General features: G+C 37.3%; 2 protein-coding genes and 1 long non-coding RNA gene across 4 annotated transcripts; all 3 read right to left on the bottom strand.

The window, feature by feature from the left end:
• Positions 1–24: 24 nt before the first annotated feature.
• Positions 25–4,960, bottom strand: si:dkey-96l17.6 (uncharacterized). Of its 2 annotated transcripts, XM_051679479.1 has the most exons (7): positions 4,687–4,960; positions 2,246–2,426; positions 1,938–2,148; positions 1,268–1,428; positions 895–1,097; positions 309–387; positions 25–209 (listed from the first exon to the last, which is right to left on the bottom strand). In XM_051679479.1, the coding sequence occupies exons 2-7, from the start codon at positions 2,345–2,347 to the stop codon at positions 162–164; spliced, it is 804 nt and encodes a 267-aa protein (XP_051535439.1). In that variant the 5' UTR covers positions 2,348–2,426; positions 4,687–4,960; the 3' UTR covers positions 25–161. The 2 variants fall into 2 exon arrangements, with proteins under 2 accessions (XP_051535439.1, XP_051535430.1); XM_051679470.1 differs by lacking the exon at positions 4,687–4,960 and having other exon boundaries at positions 2,246–4,398.
• LOC127417743 (uncharacterized) lies at positions 4,683–18,598 on the bottom strand. The gene is made up of 14 exons (XM_051657941.1): positions 16,413–18,598; positions 16,216–16,325; positions 15,645–15,737; positions 15,410–15,532; positions 14,930–15,022; positions 9,473–9,533; positions 9,263–9,366; positions 8,930–9,103; positions 7,791–7,954; positions 7,570–7,676; positions 6,905–6,954; positions 5,624–5,713; positions 5,327–5,426; positions 4,683–4,879 (listed from the first exon to the last, which is right to left on the bottom strand). The coding sequence occupies exons 1-14, from the start codon at positions 16,537–16,539 to the stop codon at positions 4,683–4,685; spliced, it is 1,593 nt and encodes a 530-aa protein (XP_051513901.1). The 5' UTR covers positions 16,540–18,598.
• Positions 18,599–19,235: 637 nt separating this feature from the next.
• On the bottom strand, positions 19,236–20,613 carry LOC127430052 (uncharacterized). The gene is made up of 3 exons (XR_007895404.1): positions 20,564–20,613; positions 19,943–20,060; positions 19,236–19,648 (listed from the first exon to the last, which is right to left on the bottom strand). It is a non-coding gene; the product is annotated as an uncharacterized LOC127430052 (long non-coding RNA).
• Between the last annotated feature and the right edge of the window lie 4,221 nt (positions 20,614–24,834).

The following is a 24,834-nucleotide window of genomic DNA, read 5'->3' as shown; positions in this document are numbered from 1 at the left end:
CGAGGGGCGTATTTAGAAGGCTCATTGAAAACAAGTGTTTATTTTTGCAATTCCATTCAGAGGTGCAGAAGTTAAGTATTGCAGCTTTACATTTATCAAACATGCAAATACAAGAATATGGCCTTATTGATAACAAAACCATATCCCCATGTTATGGAAGCTCAGACTTCTTCTTCCACTGGCTGGCCTGACTTAAGTTTTAATATCACCTGTGAAGTGAAAAAAGAGCATATTTGAAAAACGAGAGATGAGGTTGATTTTTGTTCACAAGCTGAAAATATGTGATCTCTGTCAAATGATGTTCACACCTCTTTCAGCTGAGCAATTTCCTTGTTGTCCACATTCCTCTGTGCATTATTGGTGATGGCTTTCACTCGAGTCGCATAGCTGTGTTAAGAAAAACGCAATGTACAGTGGCCCAATAAGTATATTTTAGACACTAAGTCACATTTAAAATGTGTGAATTTTATTGCATTGGAAACAAAATATATAACTAAGGTGCATCTGCAAACAAATAATTCTAGCCATTTTCTCAGAAATAACTTAATCAATTTTAGCTTTAACATTACTTTTTAAAATGATCAGTAAGGTTACTTTTGAAATAACTTTCAACAAACTGCTTCCAATGCCATTTTAGTGTGCCCAAATACTTTTCATTATATAATATCTTATAATCCCTATAATAGAACAGCAGAAAACTCTATTTAGGAGCTTTTATGCAACAAAACTAAATAGTCATGACCTCATGAATGACTCTGAAATAAGAGATTATTGCTTTAGATTTAGAGGAGAAGAATATTTGGAGGACTTAGGACACAGAAAATTTCAGACTTGTTATAAAAGTGTGAGAGTTACTGTGTGCATATTGTTTTTCTCAGGTTGTTTGGTGCTCACATAAGTGAGGTGAGAGTTTCATCCAGGTTGCAATCAGAGGGTGAGATGTTTAGGAACATGAGGGTCTTGGCATTGCCCCCCAGTGAGTCCTGCATGAGCTGGGTCAGCTTGTTGTTACGGTAGGGCACATGAGGCTGCTCCATTGACAATGCTGAAATCACATCTCCTAAAGCACTCAAGGATTTGTTAATAGAGTTTGCCTCCTAGAACAAAACACACAAATTGAAAGACACACAATTTGTCAGGAGGGGTATTGGATGTAAATTATATATTTGAGAAAACATTGGAGGTGAAGCGGTTTCAAGACTTAATCTAAGTGATTAAATGAATGAATCAGCTTGTATTTTGTTTGTTCATAAGTCCTGCATAAAACCTTCAGCTGGTCGTCTTTGGCTCCTGATTTTGCTGCTCGCTCACTTCCTGCCAGGTCCACCAGACTGAGCTTTCCGAAACTCACACTCCCATTGGTTAGATTCTGGCTCTCAATCATGATGCCAATGATCAGGTGAGAGCGTGAACTCTCTACATTCATCTCTAACAAAAGAAGAATGAAAATGAAAAATATTTCTAAATTACTGACTTTGAAGGCACAGATTGCTCATGCAAAATTGTACAACCCAAAAATAGATTGGGATGATTCTGTAACTACAGGCACTTTGCAGTCTCATTTAAAAAAGTAAACAAAGTTTACTTACTTTATATTTTTATTAATAACAATTAGCTGAATAAATGCACTGGGGAATATGTATGGGCTATGTGGGACATGGCTTAAATGGATTTTTATGGCATTTTATGGGGAAAACTTTTTGAAAGATGGATGGATGACACACAGAAACCGTATTAAATCTGTGTTTGCTCATGGAAGCCACACAGACAGCTAAACTCAAGGACCTCCTCAATTGTTTGGACATTTGGCAACAGTCTCTACAAAAGCAGTTCTGCCAAGTCGTAATGTACTTAGTAAGCATTCATACTGACTGTAATTAAAGCAATTAATCCAAACCATTTAACTGGACTCCTTTGAAGTTTCATTAAGCACATACTTGTGGCTGCAATGTGACGGTTTGCACAGCCCTGCTCGAATAATGCAAAGAGTTCGCCGGCGCTGGCTGCCTTCTTTATCTCTGCTCCCTGGGCAAACACAAGCCCCTTTCTGTCCCTCTTAATTTCAATTCGCTTGCAGAATGCTTCAGTGGGGCTTACAAAGAGATCCTGTAATCGGTCGTTGTATAGCTCCAACATGTAGGCAGAAACCTGAGGATGGACAAAAGAGGGGAGGAAAGGAGAGAAGAAAGGAAGATTAGAGGGGAGAGTTTAAAGACTACCATTAAACATGTAAAGTATACCATACCTTAAACTCAAATTTAGACTCATTCTCTTGGATTATGTCAAAGATCTTGGTGAAGGTTCTCGGGATGATTCCTGGGTTCCTCCGATCTCTATCTCCAACCATTGTGAAGGTTTTCCCCGAACCCGTATGGCCATACGCAAAGATGCATATGTTAAAGCCATCAACTGCACACTGGATTAGCCTAAGGGAAATTTGCATCTATTCAGCATTCTTCATCTCTTCAAATCTGCTAAAATCTCACAAGACATTGCTTAAAGGGATAGTTAACCCAAAAATTAAACTTCTGTCATCATCTACTCATCCTCATGTTGTTCCTTACCCATATGACTTTCTTTCTGCTGTGGAACACAAAAGGAGCTTTTAGGCAGTATGTTAGTCTCAGTCTCCATTCACTTTCATTGCATATTTTATCCATACAATCAAAGTGAATGGTGACTGAGGTTGTTAGGTTGTTCTGCCTAACATCTCCTTTTGTGTCCAACGGAAGATAGAAATTTGGGTTTGGCACAACGTGAGGGTTAATAACTGATGGCAGAATTCAAGATCAAGATTTTAGGTTAAAATTTATATGAATGTCTAGGGAAATGATACACTCACTGAGAATTAGGAACACCTGTACACCTACTTATTCATGCGATTTTCTAATCAGCCAATCGTGTGGCAGTAGTGCATTGCATAAAATCATGCAGATATGAGTCAGGAGCTTCAGTTACTGTTCACATTAACCATCAGTATGGGAAAATAATAATGTGATCTCAGTGATTTCGACCATGGCATGATTGTTGGTGCCAGACGGGCTGGTTTGGAGTATTTCAGTAAATGCTTATCCTCCTGTTGATGAGAGAGGTCAACAGAGAATGGCCAGACTGGTTCGAGCTCACAGAAAGGCTATGGTAACTCATATAATCACTCTGTACAATTGTAGTGAGCAGAATAGCATCTCAGAATGCTCAACACTTCGAACCTTGCGGCAGATGGTCTACAAAAGCAGAAGACCACGTCGGGCACTTTATTAGGACCATAGTGTTCCTCATAAAGTTCTAAGTGAGTGTATATCTTTACTCTCCAAAAAACAAAAAACAAACAAAAAAAAAACTGTACTGCACTGTTTAAAGAACAAAGCCGTCACTGTGGATGTACTGTTGGGTACATAGTTGTACCCTTAAGGAGACAAAAAATACATCTTTTTTTACACCAGTCAAGCATGCAAGCTGACATGTGAGATGAAATTCTTAGACGAAAACTGCTTCAGAAAATAAAAACTTATTTTGTTTTTGGACACTATCGTTTATGTTTAGGTATTGGTTAAGGGTAAGGATATCTGTTTTGTGTCTACCTCTCATTTGATTTCAGATCACTATTGGTTAGGTTTAGGTTAAAGTTTTAGATTAGGGAGGTAAGTTTTACTCATTAAAACCTCCATCTAATATTCACTTTAAAGGTGCTGTAAGCAATTTTAGACGTTCTAACTTCCACGAGGCCACCCTCTTTCCAAAACACCGCAAAACATGTTCCCACGGTTGTCAAACACAACAGTAGTGAAATAGTGACATATAGCAACTGACAAATAATAAATCATAATATGGCATTAAGCCTCAATAATTCTTAGCAATGACAACACCTTGAGAAAGCACAAAATGATCGACAGGCAGAAAGCGTCAGAGACCGCGGACTCATTTTTGTAGAGCTGTCACAGAGACTGGTGAGATACCTCATGACACTTATTTCAGTGATATCTTTCACTGAAATAAGTGTAAAAATCACTTACAGCACCTTTAAAAACCTTGTCTGATTACGACACCTTTTCACTCGCTTTTGGCGCCCCCCACTGGACATTTCAGTGGAAAACTCCAGCCAAACATGAAATAAGGCATGTAATTTCGTATTGCAAAAATGTTGTCATGGTCACGTAATGTTGATGAGACCAGGCTGAATTATGTACCCAAAACGAGTTATACATTTTGTTGAGATACAGACTTGTACCTTAAACAGTACCTCTTTTTCTGAGAGTTTTTGGTTCTACAACTGGTCACTATTTCTTTAAAGTATTTGACCATTTTCATTTAAGTTTTTTTTTTTTTATATGAGGTCATAAAGCTGCATGCATAATAGTGCTGAATAACACTTTTTAAAGTAGTTTTAGATTGAGCACAGCATGTCAAATGGAGTTAATTAACAGAGGTTCGGGAGGAGCATGTTAATTTTTTATCTGACAAATCACAGCCCACGAGCAGGAGTATATAAGCCGCTGCTTACCTGCTTCCTGTGACAACCCTCCTGACATCCCGCCTCCACCCCATCTCCACCTATTCTCTAGATTCATTATCTAAATAAGTAAAGTCCGGGGACAGTAAGCCAAATACGTTTACTGCTTCAACACAAGATTGCATTAACATACGAACTACTGAACTACCCATGTATGACAGTAATAGCACACTTACCCACTGGACTCCAGGAAGATCTCCTCCTGTGTACAGTCTGAGTTAAAAATTTTGTCAAACTGAAACTCGCGAGGTCCTCGAGGAGTCTCCAGGATCACAGAGTAGTCATCAAGACAAGCAACTATGATGTGACCTCTTCTTGCTTGCTCTGCGCGGGTCAGCGGTCTTATTCGACAGAACACTCTGATCTTACCTGTACATTACCATACATAAAGTTAGGCATGTACTATTTATAGGTTAAAAAGTCTAATGAATTTCGATATACACCTTTTTGATAAGTGTACAACATCACTTTTTTTTTATTTACATGTGGACAGATATCCATTAAAAATGTTTCTCATGTTAAGCCTTACAAAATCATTAAAAACCTTGCATGAACCTAAAATGCTCTTAGCCGATTTTCCTTTTTTTTGGCATTCATCTGTATTACTTTTGGATTTGTATACAACTGATAAAAAAGAATGAAAAAAGAATTTCTGGGAAACCATTCAAGAGTCTTGGAGATATTTGGCCCAAAGTCTCAGATTAAATTGTGGATACCCAAAAATGGCTATTCCAGTTCATGTTGTGTCTGGCAACAGTTCCGATGCTAACTAATTTCTACGTATTTGTCAAGCTATATGAGGGTGATGTACTATGCCTTTCATATCCTCCATCATGTTGTAGTACTTCTTTCTCATGGTCCTTTCAGCTGTGTAGTTGTCAATAATCTTCTTATTTTCATCTTTGAGTTGCTTTAACTAACAGATAGAGGAGGAATATGAGATCAGATGAATAGACTTCATTTGATACAATCACTGTGGCACATTTAGATATATTTTAAATATATTTATATATTTAGTCTAATATAAAAGGATTAATAATGAAGTTTAAGATTATTGAGTTAGGTCAGTTTAGTTTATACACTGAAAGATATATTTTGCTTAGCTGTTCTCACCTCAGCTTGCAGTAATAACAGCTGCTGCCCTAAACTCTTCTCATTTTCAGCATTTAGGAATCCATTTCGTCTGACATTCTCCTCAAATTTCTAAAAAGAAAGGTAGAAAGTGAGTATCAAGCAGTGTTATTGCCCTTAATGAAAATAATTTCAATCTTTTCCTCAACTGAAATAAAAATAAAAACTTCAATGTCACAGTCTGACTTCCACATAATCGAAAAACTGAAACTAAAATATATTTTTATAACTCCAAAATTGAAATATTATCAAAATTATCCTATGTTAATTTTAGACTTTAATAAACAGTGAAAATATGAAAATGTCACTAGATAGCGGTAGCAATAGCTGGCCCTGAGAAATGTAATCCTGTTAAACATATTTAAATGATGTCAGTTAACGCATTAAAAGGTAAAGTTCACCCAGATATCTCATCATTTACTCATGCTCATACAATCCCAGATGTGTATGACTTTCTTTCTTCGGCAGAACACAATGAAGATTCTCAAAAAAATATCTCAGTTCTGTAGGTCCATACAATGCAAGTGAATAGTGACCAAAACTTTTAAGCTCCAAAAGCATATAAAGGCAGCATAAAAGTAATCCATATGATTCCAGTGGTTGAATCCACATCTTCAGAAGTGATATAATAGCTGGGGTGAGAAACAGATCAAATTAAGTCCTTTTTCACTATAAATCACCACTTTCTCTTTCACATTCTTCTTTTGTTTTTGTCGATTCACTGTCTTCTTGCATATCACCACCTACTGGGCAGGGAGGAGAATTTATAGTTAAAAAGGACATAAATATTGATCTGTTTCTCACCTACACCTATCATATCACTTCTGAAGATATAGATTTAAACACTGGAGTTGTATGAATTACTTCTACACTGCCTTTATGTGCTTTTTGGAGCTTCAAAGTTTTGGTCACTATTCACTTGCATTGTATGGATATTCTTCTAAAATCTTTGTTTATGTTCTGCAGAAGAAAGAAAGTCATACACATTTAGGATGGCATGAAGGTGATCAGAGAATTTTCATTTTTTGGGTGAACTATTCCTTTAACTTTGGCAACCATAAATCTTAAAACTAAAACTAAAATAAAAATGAAATAAACTGAAACAAGAAAACACACACAAAAAGACTACTGTAAACTAAACTTACAGAGTGTAAACTATTGAAAACTTAATTGAATGGACACTGAAAATTAAAAACTACATAAAAAACCGTGGGGAGACTTATTGCAAAGTAAAATGTGTGTCTGCTTGTGTTTGTGACATACTTTGACTCTTTCATCCAGCTCTGCTGCGCAAGCCTCATTAGTGTCAGACTCTAAGAATAAAACAGAACAACCTGAATATTGTAAGTAAACATCCATGCTTTAATCCATATAGAGACTAGTATATATATATATATATATATATATATATATATATATATATATATATATATATATATATATTTTTTTTTTTTTTTTTTTTTTTTTTCTCCCCAATTTGGAATGCCCAATTCCCACTACTTAGTAGGTCCTCATGGTGGTGCGGTTACTCACCTCAATCCAGGTGGCGGAGGACAAGTCTCAGTTGCCTTCACTTCTGAGACAGTCAATCCGCACATCTTATCACGTGGCTCGTTGTGCATGACACCGCGGAGACTCCCAGCATGTGGAGGCTCATGCTACTCTCCACGATCCACACACAATTTACCACGTGCCCCATTGAGAGCGAGAACCACTAATCGCAACCGTGAGGAGGTTACCCCATGTGACTATACCTTCCCTAGCAACTGGGCCAATTTGGTTGCTTAGGAGATCAGGCTGGAGTCACTCAGCCCACCCTGGATTCGAACTCGCGACTCCAGGTGTGGTAGTCAGCATCAATACTCGCTGAGCTACCCAGGCCCCCATATAGAGACTAGTATTAATCATTAACACAGTCACCAATTTACCAATGACGGTGGGTATAGCTCCTGCTCTGATGCACTCCAAAGCCACTTGTATGACTTCATGATGGAGTAATCTGACCTGTGATCCACCATCCTCCTTTGGCTCTGCCCTGAGTTAACATGTGTCAGTCAGTTAGCAGATGCATATGTTCAGAGTTGTGGAATTTTTTTATTTTTTTTTAAGTTATATTCTGACTGTATAGAAACCATTATCATGATCTCACATTTTCTGCTTTGTATGATCTTGTTCCTCATCAGTCTTCTGGTTGGACTCTTCTATGGTTTGTTCTAGACTTTCTTTAATCTCTGTCATAGTTTTTCGATTGTCCTCTGCCATTTGGTCAAACTGCTGCTTAGCTTCTACTAACTCAGCATAAACATGATGAGACTGGAATACAGAGAGAAATTGCCCGTAACATACCAATTATGAATGGCTTAGATCAGTTTCCCAACCTTTTTTTGTCTTATGTACTCCCACAGCCCCATCACTAATGCTCAAGTACCTTTTCATTGACAGTAAACCAGAAATGTGTTCCTTTAACTCATTATACTGGATATCATTTAGCATAATCATTAATATTATCAAAGTAACTTTCAATAATCATTCAATACTGTGGAGGAAAAACAGACTCACTAAGTGGTACATACATTCTGCTACAAGTGACATCCACAAAAATGTATAAAACTTGGATATAATGTACACATTTTTTTCATAAAGACTAACTGAAAAATCCTGAGATAAATCATAATCATGTTTAAACCTATTAATTGTTTAATAATTCATTTTAATCCATTGACAGCCCTAATATTTTTTAGTAATAAAAAGTACTGTTTTAGAGGTAAAAAATCTAATAAAAAAAATTAAGTAGCCTACCACCTGGAAACCGCTTAAGTACCCCCTGGAATACACGTACCCCTGGTTAGAAATCACTGGCTTAGATAATGGCCAAGTCAATCAATTTGAAATATCAAATCCTCAGAATATGGAGCATGCTAGCATTAAATTAATTTGTAGTACAGATGAGTATGGTTTTATAACTTTAGTTATAGGGGGTGTTACAGTGTGAAGAATTCAAACATATCCCATTGATCATGGATCATGGGGGGTTGTACTTGCTTTATTTTTATTATTGGGAGGAAATTTATTATCAGTGTATCACAGTACATTTTCGGAATTACACCACTTCATGTTGCCCAAAAAATGAGGCTTCCCTCTTTTTAGTAGAACATGATAAGCATGTGCTTTTATTCTGAAGGAAACTGCTGCATCACACATTTCTTTGTCATAATGCATGTTATAGATGTACCTCCCCCCATCACACCTGGAATCTACGCCCCTGCATCACATATTATTCAAAAGCACCTGTTGTATAACAGCACTGAGGAGGTTAGCATATGCTGATTGTTCAAGATCTGTCACCCTCTCTCTTCCTTCCATAAGCATTGAGATCTCCCTCTCTCTCCTCAATAAGTTATCCTTCAGAACCTCCAGACGAGCTTGTGCGCCATCTAGTGGTACATCTGAGTCACTGCAGCCCTGATGGCACAGGGAAGTACAGCACAATTCAAGAATGTCATCTCACAGAAATCATACATGCCTGGTTCCCCACCATCACCATAGAACATTAATGTCTGGTCAATGCTACACGAAATAATAGAACTTATAGCTAGTTACCAGATGACAGCATCTTTCTACCTTTCCTTCAGAGGTTTGTTCTGGATTGTTCTTCTCCTGAGAGGCCTCCAGCATCTCCTGGACCTTTCCCATCTCTGCCCTGGCCAACTGCAGCTCCTGCAATGCTGTCAAAGACACAGAGATTCATTGTCACTTTACAAATTATTCAAATCTTTTACTTGTGTCATAAATAATCTGAAAAGCACAGTAACTACAGTATATAGCTCTTACTTGATGCCTGGTGGTTGTTAAGGAGGTCCAATCGGGAGGAGAACAATTCCATCATCTTGTTCTGGAAACATTTTCCATCAGTTTTTAGTCCACTAAAAGCCTCAGTCTCCAATGACACAGTATACTGATTTAGTGCTGCATCTACAACTAGTCTCTCGTGCATAGAGTAATGTGTTATAAACACTGCTGAGTAGAATTTTGAAATGTAATCTGATATTAATTACAAATTACACAACTAAAATATTTTGGATAACACTTTTAGGTAATCTAATCTGATTACTTTTGGATTACATATTGCATGTTTTGATGAAAATCCAGTTTTAAGTGTACTGAGCACCATGTGCACGCCTGTCATTAAAAGGAATATTCTGTGTTCAATACAAGTTAAGCTCAATCGACAGCATTTGTGATATAATGTTGGTTACCACAACAAATAATTTTGACTTCTCTTAGAGAATTAATGCAAGTGCATTAATTCTCTAAAAATTATAAGCTTCACATTTATGCCTTAAACCTTCCAAAAATGGGCCCCACTCACTTCCATTAACTTTTTTTTTTTTTTTTTTTTTTTTTAAAGGAGGGACAATTTTTGTGGTAATCAACATTATGCCACAAATGCTCTCGATTGAGCTTAAAGTAAGTCCATACAACGCAAGTGAATTGTAACCAGAACTTTGAAGCTCTAAAAAGCACATAAACGCAGCATAAAACTAATCCATAAAACTCCAGTGGTTTAATCCATGTCTTCTGAAGCAATCCAATCAGTTTTGGGTGAGAATAGACCAAAATATCAAACTCCTTTTTCACTATAAATCTTGACAGCTGCTGTTTGCTTGGCGATCATGATTTCAAGCTCGATTACAATTCCTAGCGCCATCTAGTGCTCTGCACATGCATCAAACTCTAGGAAATGTAATCGAGCTTGAAATCATGACTGTGCCTACCAAGGTTATAATAGATATAACTACATTTTTAATTTCTTTTTAATTTCTTTTTCGTTTAAAAATTTGAGCTCCAATTTAGTTTAGTTTTCGCTTTGTTTGTTAGTTTTAGTTTTTAAATATTTTATAGTTTAGTTTTTATATCAAGTGATACATATAGAATGGGGAAAACAGGCATTTGTGCAACGTGGGTCATATAGTTGGACACCCAAATGTACAGTTTGTAAATAATACTTATAATATTAAAAATCTTCATTTTAATAAGACCAACTGAATTTCATTACTGATATTACAGTAGAAGAAAACACATAATTCTGATTTAAGAATGCATCTTTTTTTATTGAACTTTAGCAAAAGTCCTCTTTAGTGCATTTGACATGAGAAAGTAAGTCTTGTCACAACTCTGAAAACTGAACATCAAACAAAACTCTATACAAATTCAAAATGAAATGTAAAACAAATCACTAATAGACGGTATAAGACCGAATGAGTGAAAAGACTGTGTGTGTGTTGGGGGGGGGGGGGGGGAGAGAGAGAGAGAGAGAGAGAGAGAATAAATTACTGGATATTATATTGTTTCTGTTCTCTTTGTTTTAACATCATGCACTGGCAACACAATGAACAGGCATTCCAATAAACGTTCAAATGTGTCATATTTAAAGTCCCAGACACAGCTGGTGCATTTTCTATAGGGTGACCAGATTTTGAAAGTCTCAAACTGGGACACCTGAGGGGTTTGAGATACATCATATATATATATATATATATATATATATATATATATATATATATATATATACAGTACTGTGCAAAAGTTTTAGGCACTTGGGGAAAATGTTGCATAGTGAGGATGTCTTAAAAAATTTATCAATTAAAGTCATACAAAGACCAGTAAACATAAAAAAAAAGCTAAATCAATATTTGGTGTGACCACCTTTGCCACCAATTCTCCTAGGTACACCTGGACACAGTTTTTCTTGGTTATTGGCAGATAGGATGTTCTAAGCTTTTTGGAGAATTTGCCACAGTTCTTCTGTCTGTTTCAGCTGTCTCAATTGCTTCTGTCTCTTTATGTAATCTCAGACTGACACGATGTTCAGTGGGGGGTTTTGTAGGGGCCATGACATCTGTTGCAGGGCTCCCTGTTCTTCTATTCTATTCTATTTGCAAAAGAAATGTTTGGGAGTCTAAAATGTATATTTCCTTTTGACACACTAAAGCTGAAAATATAAATAACCATCTTAAGACAAATGTTTTTGTGAAGCATCTTATGTGCCTAAGACTTTTGCACAGTACTGTATATATATACATATACAAGGTTGGGAGGGTTACTTTTGAAATGTATTCCACTACAGATTACGGAATACATTACAAATTACATTTTACAGCATGTATTCTGTAATGGAATACATTTCAAAAGTAATCCTCCCAACCCTGTATATATATATGAGAGAGAGAGAGAGAGAGAGAGAGAGAGAGAGAGAGAGAGAGAGAGAGAGAGAGAGAGAGAGAGAGAGAGAGAGAGAGAGATTACTCAAGGTGAGTAACATATTCTAAATACTTTGGATTACTTCTTCAGCACTGGTAGATTTTTTCACTTGTTTTGACTATAAAAATTCTGCCAGTACAGTAAAACAAAATACACGTTAAAAACACTATATGGCCCTAAATCAGCACTGCGGTGATTACCTACGGCACTCAGCCTGCAGCCGAATCACATCACTGATGTAGGGCCATATCACACTCTTGCTCGTGTGATATTGCTTTATATATATATATATATATATATATATATATATATATATATATATATATATATATAATTTGCATAACACTTTGTATTAAAATATGTGGCTAAATTCAATATAACATCTTTAGTATGTGAAATGTTATTTTATTTTATTATATATTGTTTTATACAATTTTAACCACATTTTAGATATTTGTAAAATGTACAAATTCCATATAGCCTATTCTATCCATATGATGTCATATTGCATTTGTAATAATGATATGACTTGACAGTGTTTGAAATTTCTTGTCAGCTACATATTTTTACACAAAATTTGCAACATTGGAACTTAAAAGTTAAAATACAATTCCACATTTAAGTGCTTGTACTATAAAAAACAAATAGTGTTGTATAAATATGACCTGCAATCTCTTATTTAACACTGTGGCCATGGGAAAGTGAACATTTACAGTGACAGCAAAACATTTCAATTCCATTTTCACTTGTTGTGCAAAGAAATAATCTGCATCTTTCAGCTTGTTGAACATGCATTTTCATTTGGGCATTTCTCATTTCTAATTAGGATGATGACAGAGAATAAGAGAGCGCAAAGCACGTGAGTCGTTGTCATGGTAATCAGATAGATTAGCAGATTGTTGCGGATTGATAGAATGAAAGTATCATCAAATCACTGTGCAGTGCAATAAAATATCTTCCCTTCTCTGCAATCGATACCAAACACGATACCAAGAAGTACGTTTAGGATTTTTAATTTCAAAGAAAAAAAATCAGTGAGGCTAACAGCTGAAACCGGGACATTATTAGATTTTTTAGAGAAATGACGGGACACCGGGACACACATCGTAAAACTGGGTCCGACTTCTGGTCACCCTAGTTTTCTAACAACTTTGCTTCTCTCCAAGATGTACTGTAGTCATTCCCTCCCACTCTGGCTTTGCTAATGTAATGAGGGCAATAGCCCATCTGCTAGTGCTATCGCCTCCTAGTGGCATCTTCATGTTAAGGTGATAGCGGGTCTAAAGGTTTAAAAAACTACGGCAACAAAAACGAAAATTAAATATTTTTTACGATTATTTTTATTTTATTTTATTTTTTTTTTTGAGCCATGAAAAAGTATTTTAGTTTAGTTTCAGTTTTTCTAATTGTGTTGATTTTTATTTGTATTTCGGTTTACGAAAATATTTTTTTTACATTTAGTTTTCATTTTCGTTTTAGTTTACGATAATAACCTTGGTGCCAACAGACTGCAGTGGCTAGATGTACAGTGAAAAAGGAGTTACATTTTGGTCTGTTCTCACCCAAAATATACATGGATTAAACCACTGGAGTTTTATGGATTACGTTTATGCTGCATATATGTGATTTTTGCCGCTTCAAAGTTCTGGTTACAATTCACTTGCATGGTATGAAACTGCAGAGCTGAAATATTCTTCTAAAAATCTTTGTGTTTAGCAGAAGCAAGAACATCATACACATCTGGGATGGCTTGAGGGTGAGTAAATGATGTGAGAATTTTCATTTTTTGGTGTACTTTAACAAAACACATTTAAAATGTAATGTAAAAATGTAATGTAGTCTAATTACTTTTTGTAATCTTATTACATAATCTAGATTACATGTAGCCCATTACTACCCAACACTGGTTTTGTCACGGTCCTGCCGCTCTGTCAGTCTGAGTTTTAGTCTGACAGGACCGTGGCATCATCGTCCCATGTCTGCCTTGTGTTTCACTGTCTGTCTTTGTGTGAGTGCACAGGGCCAGTTGTGATTTCCCACCGTGCACTCTTCGGTCGGTCTCGTGTTTCATGTCCGGAGCATGGTGTCTGGATCCTGACCCTTCTGTCTGGTTCGGTTTCGGTGTCAGGATCCGGAAACTCATGTTCCATGTTTTGTCTTGTATTTGCGTGAGTGCATTGTGCTTGTCATCTTGGTGGCATGCACTTGCGTCAATAATCTATGTCTGTCTCTCGCAACCCGCTCTGTTTGTGTTGCGTTCCCGGGTCGTGAGCTGTCTTCACGTTGTGCCGAGGTTCGGTCACTTCGGTCTGAGGTTTCGGGTTTGTGTGTGGCCGAACTCTTGCACAGGTGTCCTGTCTTGTTTTTGTCGCCTGTTGCATGCATTGGGTGGCGTTTCCCTCCCTCAGGTTTCGTTTAGTGTTAAAATGCGTGGCATCGCTTTGTTTGCTGTTGCTACGCATTCTCTCGTCTTGTTTGTCGGTTGGCATGGGCATATATTGCCTTATTGTCTTGATGATGTGCGCTCATGCCATTCGGGTGTTTTGTTGTCTTGTCTTGGCTTTGTTTTGTTTCTGTATCGCCACGTGTCTCTCTGTCTTACGTCATACCCCGCCTCCTCGTTTGCTTATTATCAGTTAATTTGCCTCAACTGGCCCCTGTTAACCCATTTGATTTCTCTCCATATTTTAGTCTCCTCGTGTTTGCTGTCATCTTGTTTCCAGTCTAGTATGTATTCCAGTCGGTCCTGTTCGCTGGTCTTGTTAATCGGTCTTGTTTCCAGTCTTGTGTTTTCAGTCTTCCTTGTTGGTTCTGTTTCTCCCACCTGACTCCTGTTTTGGTCCGGTCGGTCTGGTTTCCCTCTGCCCCAGCCTGGTTTACCCTTTTCCCCCTTTGGGGTAGTTTATGTTTGTGGGAGTTTTGGTTTGTGTTTTGCCCTTGTTATTAAATATATTCCCTTTTATTTTTCAACTCTACATTTGGGCCCTGCCTCCTGCATTTTCTGACAGGTTTATCATACTGTTATACCTTCTCTCTGTTCCATGTTGCTAAATCTTCTTGGTTCCCCTCCTGAAGCAATTTGTGTTGTTCCTGAAGTTGGTAATTCAGATTTTCCAGACTCTGATCAGAGGAAAATTAAATATCACACAGGAAATCAAAGTAGATCATATAGCCAGACAACATCATAATGACACGATTACTCAGAATATAATCATATATCATCTGCAAAGTTAAAGAAAACCCATGTTGTGGTGAACCACCCAGCTGAAAAGACTGTTTACACCAGTATAAATTTACCAGCTGGTTAATGCTGGTCTGGACTAGTAAAATTCAGCTGGTAAAGCTTGTCAACCAGCATAGCCTTTCTGGTGAAGCTGGCTGAGCAGTTGATCCTCTTGCTTAGACCTGCCTGAACCTGAATTGTGGATCAGGTGTGCAGTGTATTTAGTGAGGAGAATTTGGGAAATTGGAGGAAGTATTAAAAAGTTGATGATGCCTGTGACTTACCCTGACCTTCTCTTCCCAGTATGCATTTTTTCTGGCCACCTTTTCCTGGTAAATATCCAGTATCCTCTTCAGGGTGTTAAGCTTATTTTGGTAATACGTCCTAATTTTAAGAACCGTTCTTTCCTACACAGACACACATTTACTGATACAGCCATAAATACACTTAAACATCCATAAAAGCATCGCATTCTTGATTTTTGTTCGACTGTGATCAGTGGTAAACAAGCTTTGTCACCTGGTTCTCCCTTGATGCAATGAGAAAATTCTTCTCCAGTTCCTGAATCATCTCCCGATGACTGTTCTTCATTGCCATCATATCATCTGTCATCTGTTGGCATGGTGACAACCATAAACTAAAAATACATAGTGGCGATGAAAATTCAAATGGATCTGCCCAATTTGGTATTCATGGGATTATTGTCCCATTCTGCATACCAGGGTAAAGCATGATACATTACACCTTACTGCTCTGAACTTGACACACCAAGTAAACATGACTCAGGGTGTGTACTGGGAATTGTTGAGACTTGTCCTTATGAGATTCAATAATTTGGGGTTTTGAAAGGTGGCTGTGAGAGCTTTGCAACAGGAAATGTTTGATAATGTCTAGTCATGAATGGGATTTGAAGGAGCAAAAACACATGACATCAAATGAAAGAACCATTACCACCCAATGCCTCCTGGCAACAGAGGGAGTGACAGACATGTGACTAGTGCAAAACTGTGTTCCTAACAAAAAAACTTTGTGTTCTTGACCAAAAGAAAATGCTCCCTATAAGAAAGCATCAGGAGTGGTATCAACATACTTGGGTTATGCATAGCTTGGCAGAATCATATGGGATAAACATCTTGACATCCATTGGAGCTTCATCCTCACATTCTTTTACTCTTGCACTCACAGAAGACACATTGGATGCTATGAATGAAATTGCAAATCTTTTTTAGAATGAACTTCTATCTGCACTTCTACACAGTATCTACAACCACCTATGCCAGAGCTTACCTTTGCCAGTGGATTTTGGATCACGATGCCGGTCTATGCCGATCCAGCGTTTGAATGTGTTCCATTTGAGTCTACTGTTTCTCAGCCATGAGACCTCACGTTTAGCTGCAACTTCAAAAATGAACATGCAGTTACAGTGACACTTCTCTCATCAAGCTCTGTTGGGGAGTCTAGAGCTTATTTTACACAACCTTGATGAGTACTGTACCTAGATCAGTATTAGAGTGTTATATCTCCCATCTAGATGGGGGATAGCCTGTGATGAATGTACTGATGGGTATTTATGCTATAGTTTTTTCACCAAAGTCAGATTCTTTGTTTTCACAGGTATTCATCCTTTGAAGATGAATGTGTTAAGTTCCCTTTAAAAGTTTATATATCATTAGGAGTATTAGGACTTCTGCCATAACTGTGTGCTCTAGTTTAGGAAATCCATACAATCCAGGTTATAGATCATGTTGTACTTTAAAATCTGTTATGTCTTTTATGTTAGATTGGATAATTTCTTAAACAGGTCAGTTTCAGAGTATTATGTCTGTGAACACTTGAAGAACTGAGTGAATCATGCATTTTGTAACAATAACATTCATGGACAACCCCAATTCCCAAAAAGTTGGGACAGTATGATAAATGCTAATAAAAACTAAAAGTAGTGATGTGTAAATTATATTCACCCTTTGCTAAATTGAAAACACTACAACTACACATTAAATTATGTTTTACCTTGTGAATTTCATTTATTTTTTTATGTACAGTAATTTCAAATCAGATGATTGAAACACACTCCAAAAAAGTTGAGACGGGGCAATTTAAGACTAATAACAATTTGACGAATTAAAATAACAAGACAATGTGAAACAGGAGATGTTAAAGAGGTGAGGCAATCATGTCATAGTATATAAGGAGCCTCCAAAAACAGCCTAGTCCTTCACGAGCAAGAATCATTCGAGACTTGTCATTTTGCCAACAGATGCTTCAGCAAATAATCCAGCACTTTGAGAACAATGTTCCCCAAAGACAAATTGGAAGGATTTGGGCATTTCACCCTCTACAGTGCACAATATAATTAAAAGATTCAAGTAATATGGTCAAATCTCTGTGCGTAAAGAGCAAGACGAAAACCACTTTTGAATGTGCATGATGTCTGATCCCTCAGACATCACTGTCTTAAAAAAACATAATTCATCTGTAATGGATATCATGAACATGGGGTTGGGATTACTTTAGTAAACCTTTGTTAGTCAACACCATTTGCCACTGCAGGAGATCCACAGATGCAAGTTAAGACTTTACTATGCAAAGCAGAAGCCCTACATCAACACTGTTCAGAAGCGCTGCTGACTTCTCTGGGCTCAGTCTCATCTTAGATGTAAAGTAGGACAGTGGAACCGTGTTTTTTGGTCCGATGAGTCCACATTTGAAATAGTTTTTGAAAAACACAGCCGTCGTGTTCTCCGGCCAAAGAGGAAAAGGACCATCCAAGCTGTTATCAGTATCAGGTCCAAAAGCCAGTGTCTGAATGGGCCAGGGGTGTGTCAGTGCCCATGGTATGGGTAACTCGCACATCTGTGAGGGCACCATTAATGCAGACAGATATGTACAAATTTTGGAGCAGCATATACTGCCATCCAGCACTGTCTTTTCCAGGGACATCCTGGAATTTTCAGCAGGACAACTTCAAACCACAAACTGGCTAAGCACTCTCTACTTATTCATACTGAATAAGTAAAGAGTGCGGGTGCTAGATTGGCCTGCCTGCAGTCCTGACCATCTCCAATTGAGAATGTGTGGTGCATTATGAAGCGCACAATATGGCAAGGAAGACCCTATACAATTGTACAGCTGAAGACCTGCATAATGGATGAATGGGGGAAAATTCCACTTTCTTAAACTTAACAAACTTGTTTCTTCAGTCTAGGAGGCTTAAAAAGTGTTATTAGAAGAAATGGTGATGTTTCACAGTGGTAAACACTCGACTGTCCCAACTTTTTTGGAGTGTGTTGCAATCTGATTTGAAATTACTGTACATTTTCAGAAAAACAATTAAATTCACAAGGTAAAACATATAATGTTTAGTTGTAGTGCTTTCAATATAGCAAAGGGTGAATATAATTTACAAATCACTCCTTTTTGTTTCTATTAGCATTTTTCATGCTGTCTCAACTTTTTCGGAATTGGGGTTGTATATGAATTCATTAAATTAATCTTACATTTATTATAATTTATATTAATTCGTAATATTGGTTTATTTCTCACAGTTTTGCAAGATTTTTTACAGAAATAAATACAATGAGAGAACACATTCATCTTTTTCTTCATTATTTATTCCTTTATTTAAATCTACATGAACAGATTTATGGCGTTTAATTAAACATGCAGTTCGATGATAGCTGAACAGTAATTATGCAGCATAATAAACAATTATATCACTATTAACCATATTTCCACAATACCACTGAATAAACATTTGGCATTATATTAAGGAGCCTTTCGCTATACGTAATTATATCACTATTTACTGCAATATTTGGATAATATCCCTGAATAAAAATGTTAAATTATATAAAGTAGCCTTTACATGACAAAATACAGTATATTATCCATGTTTATATATTGTGTTTATCCTTCAGTAAATACTCAAATGTAGAAATTACTTTCACTTAGTTACTTTAAGTGCAAGCATAATTTTTCTGTCTCTTCAAATACAGTATGCTTTCAGAAGTGGTATAAACATAATGTTCCAGACTTTCTTTCTTAAAAGAAAAAAAGAGAGAAAAAGCTATGTAAATAAATGAATACACATTAAAAATAGTAGTGATTGTATGTTTATTGTGTTTGTTGTCAGAATGTAAAAATGTGATTAAGTTGAAATCAGTCATATCGTAGTTAAAAGTACGTTTAGGTATGTATTATTAATATTGTTAAGTTGTTAAGATTAAATAAGTGTTAGTCTAAATATTAGAACAATATTAGACAATTTTAAGGGTTTAGGATATGTTGAGGTCTTGGAAGGTAATAGGATTCATCTGCAACTTTAAATTCACCTCTGTCTTTATACTGATCTAGGAGTGTGTTGTGGATGTTACATGTTCTACACCACTGAACCTCTTCTCTCAGGTCTGGCACACTGCCTGGCAGTTCCTCTGATGCCGACATAATGGGATGGGAATGTACCACTGGGGTGGGGCCCACCGGATCATCCTGAGATTTAGAACAGTCAGTGGTCTCCCATGCACCTAAAGATAACAAAAGAAAACACTGTGTTTTCAACCAAACACATTACATTATGGGAAAAACAGAACTTTTTCAACAAAAAACATTTAATTAATGGGTAAAACAAAACATAGATCCTGATGAACACACACACACACATATAGAAAAAGACTTCCTACTGAACACAGTTTTGGAAAATCCTTTATTGCTCAACATCTAAAAAAAAATTGTGTGCGATGACACAATGTCAAATATGGCTGAAGTGATGTATTACGATTTTAGGTAGATGTAGGGGCTTGTGTGTGCTATTTACGTACGTTGTTTTGCTGCCGGGGCAACGGTATGGTTACGTAACTTCCTGCCCATAAAGTTGAAAGACATGGACACATTTTCTGCTCCAGAATTGACATACATGATGACTGAGTCCCTTTATCTCTGTTTTTGTTTGACAATGGGCAAGAAACAAGGCACATATGTCACAATGATAACACTGAAGCAGCGTTTGTTTGTAGATTACACTCTGAGCTGACTGTACCTACATGAAAACACTAAGATTTCTCCACAGTATCTACCCTCATTGGAACCAGACAAAGATGCAAACTACCCAATAAGGTGAATTCAACTTAAATGTTAGCTTTTCAAATGGAGAAATACATTCTGTTCCCTCCTGTCCATTTTTTAAAGATATCTTGAATAGAAAATTAAGAGCATCACCCTAGCTAATATACAATAATCAGATGATGAGAATTATAAACGTATGGTATGCTGCAGTTTACCACCACTGGTTAGATATCTGTTTAGACAGATCTCTGATGAAATGCACAGCCTCCCAGGCTAACATTATTTTAATGTTAGCAGTCTAAACAGCCTAATTAAAGAATATAACATATAAACAAATCTGGCTACATAACACACAGACATAGATTCCGAGGTATTACCTTAATTCAAAGATGACACTTGACTGAAGGCAGCTGTACGAATACGTGGCTGGCAAACGTAGTAGAGAAAAACTGGAAAGATGCTTGTTTTTGCGAGGAACCAAACTCTCAATACTTGTTAAATATTAACATCTGTGGATGAGGTTTCAGTGGGGATTAGTTTGCTTGACTGGCCAACACAAGCTGCAGACTGTCATCAGGTTTCCAATGTGTAAGATACAGATTGTAACTAGATCCACATAGGTCTGTCTCTCTAGGACAATGCTAATGGAAACCTATATTGTGGTCATCTGTCAGGTTTATGAATGACCGTCTTCCATTAATTAAGACTTGTTTTTTTTTTCATTAATTGAAAATAATGACATGATCAGACATCATGTGCGCATGATCTGCTTGCTTTCTGTACCTATGTTTGTGTAGGCCTGATATTCAGCCATCAGACCTGTATGAAGACAAGGAAAGGGTAAAAGAGTAGTCTAGACTAGTTAATCTGCATTCGTTTGTGCTAACACCTTTTGTGTTCCTGGTCAAAAATGACCAGCCCACTAAGACTGATAATAAATCTCTCATGTTGCTTATATTATCCCAAGATATTGCATTAGATCTTTTTTTTTTTTTTTTAGTAATTATGGTTTTTTACTTTTTTTAACATATTTTAAAAATATACAGTATTATTGTTAGAAGGATTCAATGAATTGAGCTTATACTGGGCTAGTGGGGGCCACTCCCTGAATAAAAAATAAAATAAAAGTTTTTTTTAAAATAAAAACTTGCTTGATCTAAACAAAATAGGTGTAATTTTAAAGCTTAGAATATAGACTTTACAATGCATATAGCTGATCCTACCAATTCTTTAAAAAATGCTTTTTAATTTGCTGAAAAAGACAAGCGACGTCTGTGCATTTATGTTGTGCTGAAAATCAAATCTTTTGATGTTACACTGAAAAGTGTGTAAAATAAGGAATTTACATTGGACATTTACCCAGCCCTCGCTTTCTCCTTCACGAAGAGAGCAGAGATCTGTCACAGTGGTGCCGAAACCCAGGAATTGGAGGAAGAAAACGCCGTCATGGAGTCCTCGCCACTGGCCGAAGTATTCAAGACCCTCGCCAGCATCCACCAAGCCCTACGTCAATCTCTGCTTGAGCTGCGTATGGAACAGGAGCAGCAGTTCCGGGTGGTCCTTCAGGCTCAAGCAGAGGACCGGCAGGTGCTACTGAGCTTGGTACACCAGATCATCAGCCGCCGTGCCTCACGTCACGCTCAGGAAGATGGGACATCAGGATGACCCAGAGGCTTTCATTGAGCTCTTTGAGCGGACGGCTGGAGCGTGGAACTGGCTGAGCACCCAGTGGGCGGCCTGCCTACTGCCACTATGTCTGGGGAAGCCCAGCTCGCGGCCCAACAACTCACTGCATCCAACCTCCTGGTGTACGAGGACTTGAAGAAAGCCATCCTGCAACTGGTCGGCCGCAGCCCAGAACAACATCAGTTTATACTTTTTGGTATTGTAAATAAAGACCATATCCTTTCCTCCATGCATTTGGGTCCTTCCTTGCTCTCTTGCAAACTTGATAATTTCTTTTCCACGCATCCTTTTTTAAAAATTATGTATGTGGTTACAGACAAATCACACAGAACATTGAAATCACTTAAAGAAACTTTCATTTGTCTTCCATCTTGCCTGCACTCAACGGCTTTATCTCACAGGAGACATTTGATGTGAGCTCCACTGACACCATCTTCACTCCTATTGGTAGTTGCTGCTGAAAGTCGCTCCTTTTCTGCACAAAGTTAAACTTTTCTTAACTTTCGGAAGTCTAAGACTTGATCGCCAATGGTCGCTGTCGCTCATGTTGCCGGGAGTCACCAACTCTCATTGAAAATGAATGAGATCAAGCCGCTTTCTCAGTGCACGTGTGAATGAAGCTTTAGTAGCATCAAATGCGACTCTCGTGAGATTTTCCCAGATCAAGGGGACCCTGGAAACCCTGGAGTTGATCAATGATTTGACTTACAAGTGATTGTATGGCTTCAGAAAACATGGAATATAGTGCATAAGTTGGTTTGACTACTTTTACAGAATAAAAATTTGGGGGGAACTATTTCTTTAATAGTGGAAAACTCAGTGAAGGTTTTAATTTGGAATATACACGCACTTAGCACCTTATTAGGAACACTATGGTCCTAATAAAGTTCACAACGTGGTCTTCGGCTGTTGTAGCCCATCCGCCTCAAGGATGGACGAGCTGTGCATTCTGAGATGCTATTCTGCTCACTACAACTGTACAGAGGCATTATCTTAGTTACCGTAGCCTTTCTGTCAGCTCAAACCAGTCTGGCCATTCTCTGTTGACCTCTCTCATCAACAAGGTGCTTCTGTCCGCAGAACTGCTGCTCACTGGATGTTTTTTGTTTTTGGCACCATTCTGAGTAAACTCTAGAGACTGTTGTGCGTGAGAATACCAGGGGATCAGCAGTTACAGAAATACTCAAACCAGCCTGTCTGGCACCAACAATCATGCCCCGTTCGAAATCAAAGAGATCAAATTTTTTCCCTATTCTGATGGTTGATGTGAACATTAACTGAAGCTCCTGACCGTATATGAATGATTTTATATATTGCACTGCTGCCACATGCTTGGCTGATTAGATTATCACAAGAATAAGTAGGTGTACAGGTGTTCCTAATAAAGTGCTCAATGAGTGTACATTGAGAATGTCAAATTACATTCAAATGAATCATCTAACAATAAATATGGAGAAACAGTTTTTTTGTTACATCACTCTGAGCAAGTAGTAAATTAACATCACACGTTTGTGTTAGCTGCTTTTAGGAAGAAAATTATTTAAAATGTTGAACACCACAAATTTGATAGTAGCAAGGCCTAATTGTAAATACTAAATGACAGTTTAAAAGGCTTGAGGTTCACATGGTAAAGCAGAAGGTGTGAGGAAATAATGAAAACAATATAAAAGGCAAAAAACATGACAAAAATTTTTCAGCCAGTGTTAGGTCAGTGCTGCTCATTGGCGTGTGCTTACAGGTCTTGGCCTGTCTTCACAATACTTCAAGAAGTTGACAAGTATGGACTGTGAAAAAGAGTCAATCTTTTGTCTTAGGAATGTGAATTGCTAGGTAGCTATGTTGTCTCGTTGCTATCAATTAGTTTTTACTTTGTGTTGCATAGAGGAATGTAGGAAAACCAGAAACGTTGCAGAAGCACAACATTTGTCTTTCTATTTGTTCTCGAATGCCCTTTTCTCACAAATGCAGTTAACTTATCAGTTTACCAATCTGATGTAACCAGAAATGTTTCTTCATATTTACTGAACTGTGATTCTAAAAATAAAATGTGTGCAACCCAGTGTTGGTGATTAAAGGCAGTAAAAAGCTCAGATGGTTCACATAAGAGACAGCCTGTATAGCTCGGACAGAAAGTTATTTTGTTTGACGCCCCCACCTTGGGCTACACACACTGCATACCTTTGGCAACTGTAGCCTTTCAATATACACTCTCTGTAATGTATTTTCTGAATCAAATGGTGTTTAAGGCTTGGGAAAGCCTCCTACTGGTCACGGGCATGTTGTGTATACTGTATACAGCTAAATACACATAGCTTGGTGGACTGATCTCACTCAGTTGAATCCACTGCTTGCTGCTCCTTGAAAAGCTGTCTGTAACTGCTGTTCTACTATCAGTTTCTCTTACCAATACCCAAACCTTAACCATAGTGGGATGGGAAAAGCTGAGTCTAGGTCAGTGGCTGTGGGCAACAGCACATTTTGAAATAAAGAAAAAAAAAAAGAAACATTTTCAAATCACTTTATATATATATATATATATATATATATATATATATATATATATATATATATATATATATGTGTGTGTGTGTGTTTCTGGCTATTTTCTGCTTTTATTTGATAAGCGGGAGACAGGAAATAACAAGGGAGAAAAGGGGGAAATGATCGGGAAAGGACCTCGAGTCTAGACTTGAACTCGTTTGGTGATCTTGATGGTGATATTAATAATTTAAAGTAATAATGTAAAGTATATGACCTGAAACTTAAAGATCTTTTGTATGGAAAGTATGACTCTACGGGGCAAGAAATCTAATGTTAAATGTGTTTAAAAAAGAAAAAGCATACCAGGGATCTAGGTTCAGGGAGCAGGTTCTGCTTGACCCTGTGTTTAATGGAAAGGGGGAAAGAAGACCTGCCCAGTCAACACCCAGCTGCAGCTTAACAGTTAAACTGATGTTGCTAG

Source organism: Myxocyprinus asiaticus, chromosome 3 (genome assembly GCF_019703515.2).
Source record: "Myxocyprinus asiaticus isolate MX2 ecotype Aquarium Trade chromosome 3, UBuf_Myxa_2, whole genome shotgun sequence".
Classification (NCBI taxonomy): domain Eukaryota; kingdom Metazoa; phylum Chordata; class Actinopteri; order Cypriniformes; family Catostomidae; genus Myxocyprinus; species Myxocyprinus asiaticus.
The sequence above is the reverse complement of the archived record's forward strand: the minus strand, read 5'-3'. Positions and strand labels throughout refer to the sequence as shown.

Bases quoted from the DNA above. Each gene is read 5' to 3' on its own strand.
- si:dkey-96l17.6 (XM_051679470.1), bottom strand. From the start codon at position 2,443: ATGCAAATTTCCCTTAGGCTAATCCAGTGTGCAGTTGATGGCTTTAAC. The intron at 388-894 runs GTGAGCACCAAA...TTCTTAACACAG, and splicing joins GAAACTCTCACCTCACTTAT to CTATGCGACTCGAGTGAAAG. The intron at 210-308 runs GTGTGAACATCA...TTCACTTCACAG, and splicing joins AAATTGCTCAGCTGAAAGAG to GTGATATTAAAACTTAAGTC.
- LOC127417743 (XM_051657941.1), bottom strand. From the start codon at position 16,539: ATGTTCATTTTTGAAGTTGCAGCTAAACGTGAGGTCTCATGGCTGAGA. The intron at 7,677-7,790 runs GTGAGATCATGA...ATGTTAACTCAG, and splicing joins GATCATACAAAGCAGAAAAT to GGCAGAGCCAAAGGAGGATG. The intron at 6,955-7,569 runs GTAAATTGGTGA...TTTTATTCTTAG, and splicing joins AGCTATACCCACCGTCATTG to AGTCTGACACTAATGAGGCT.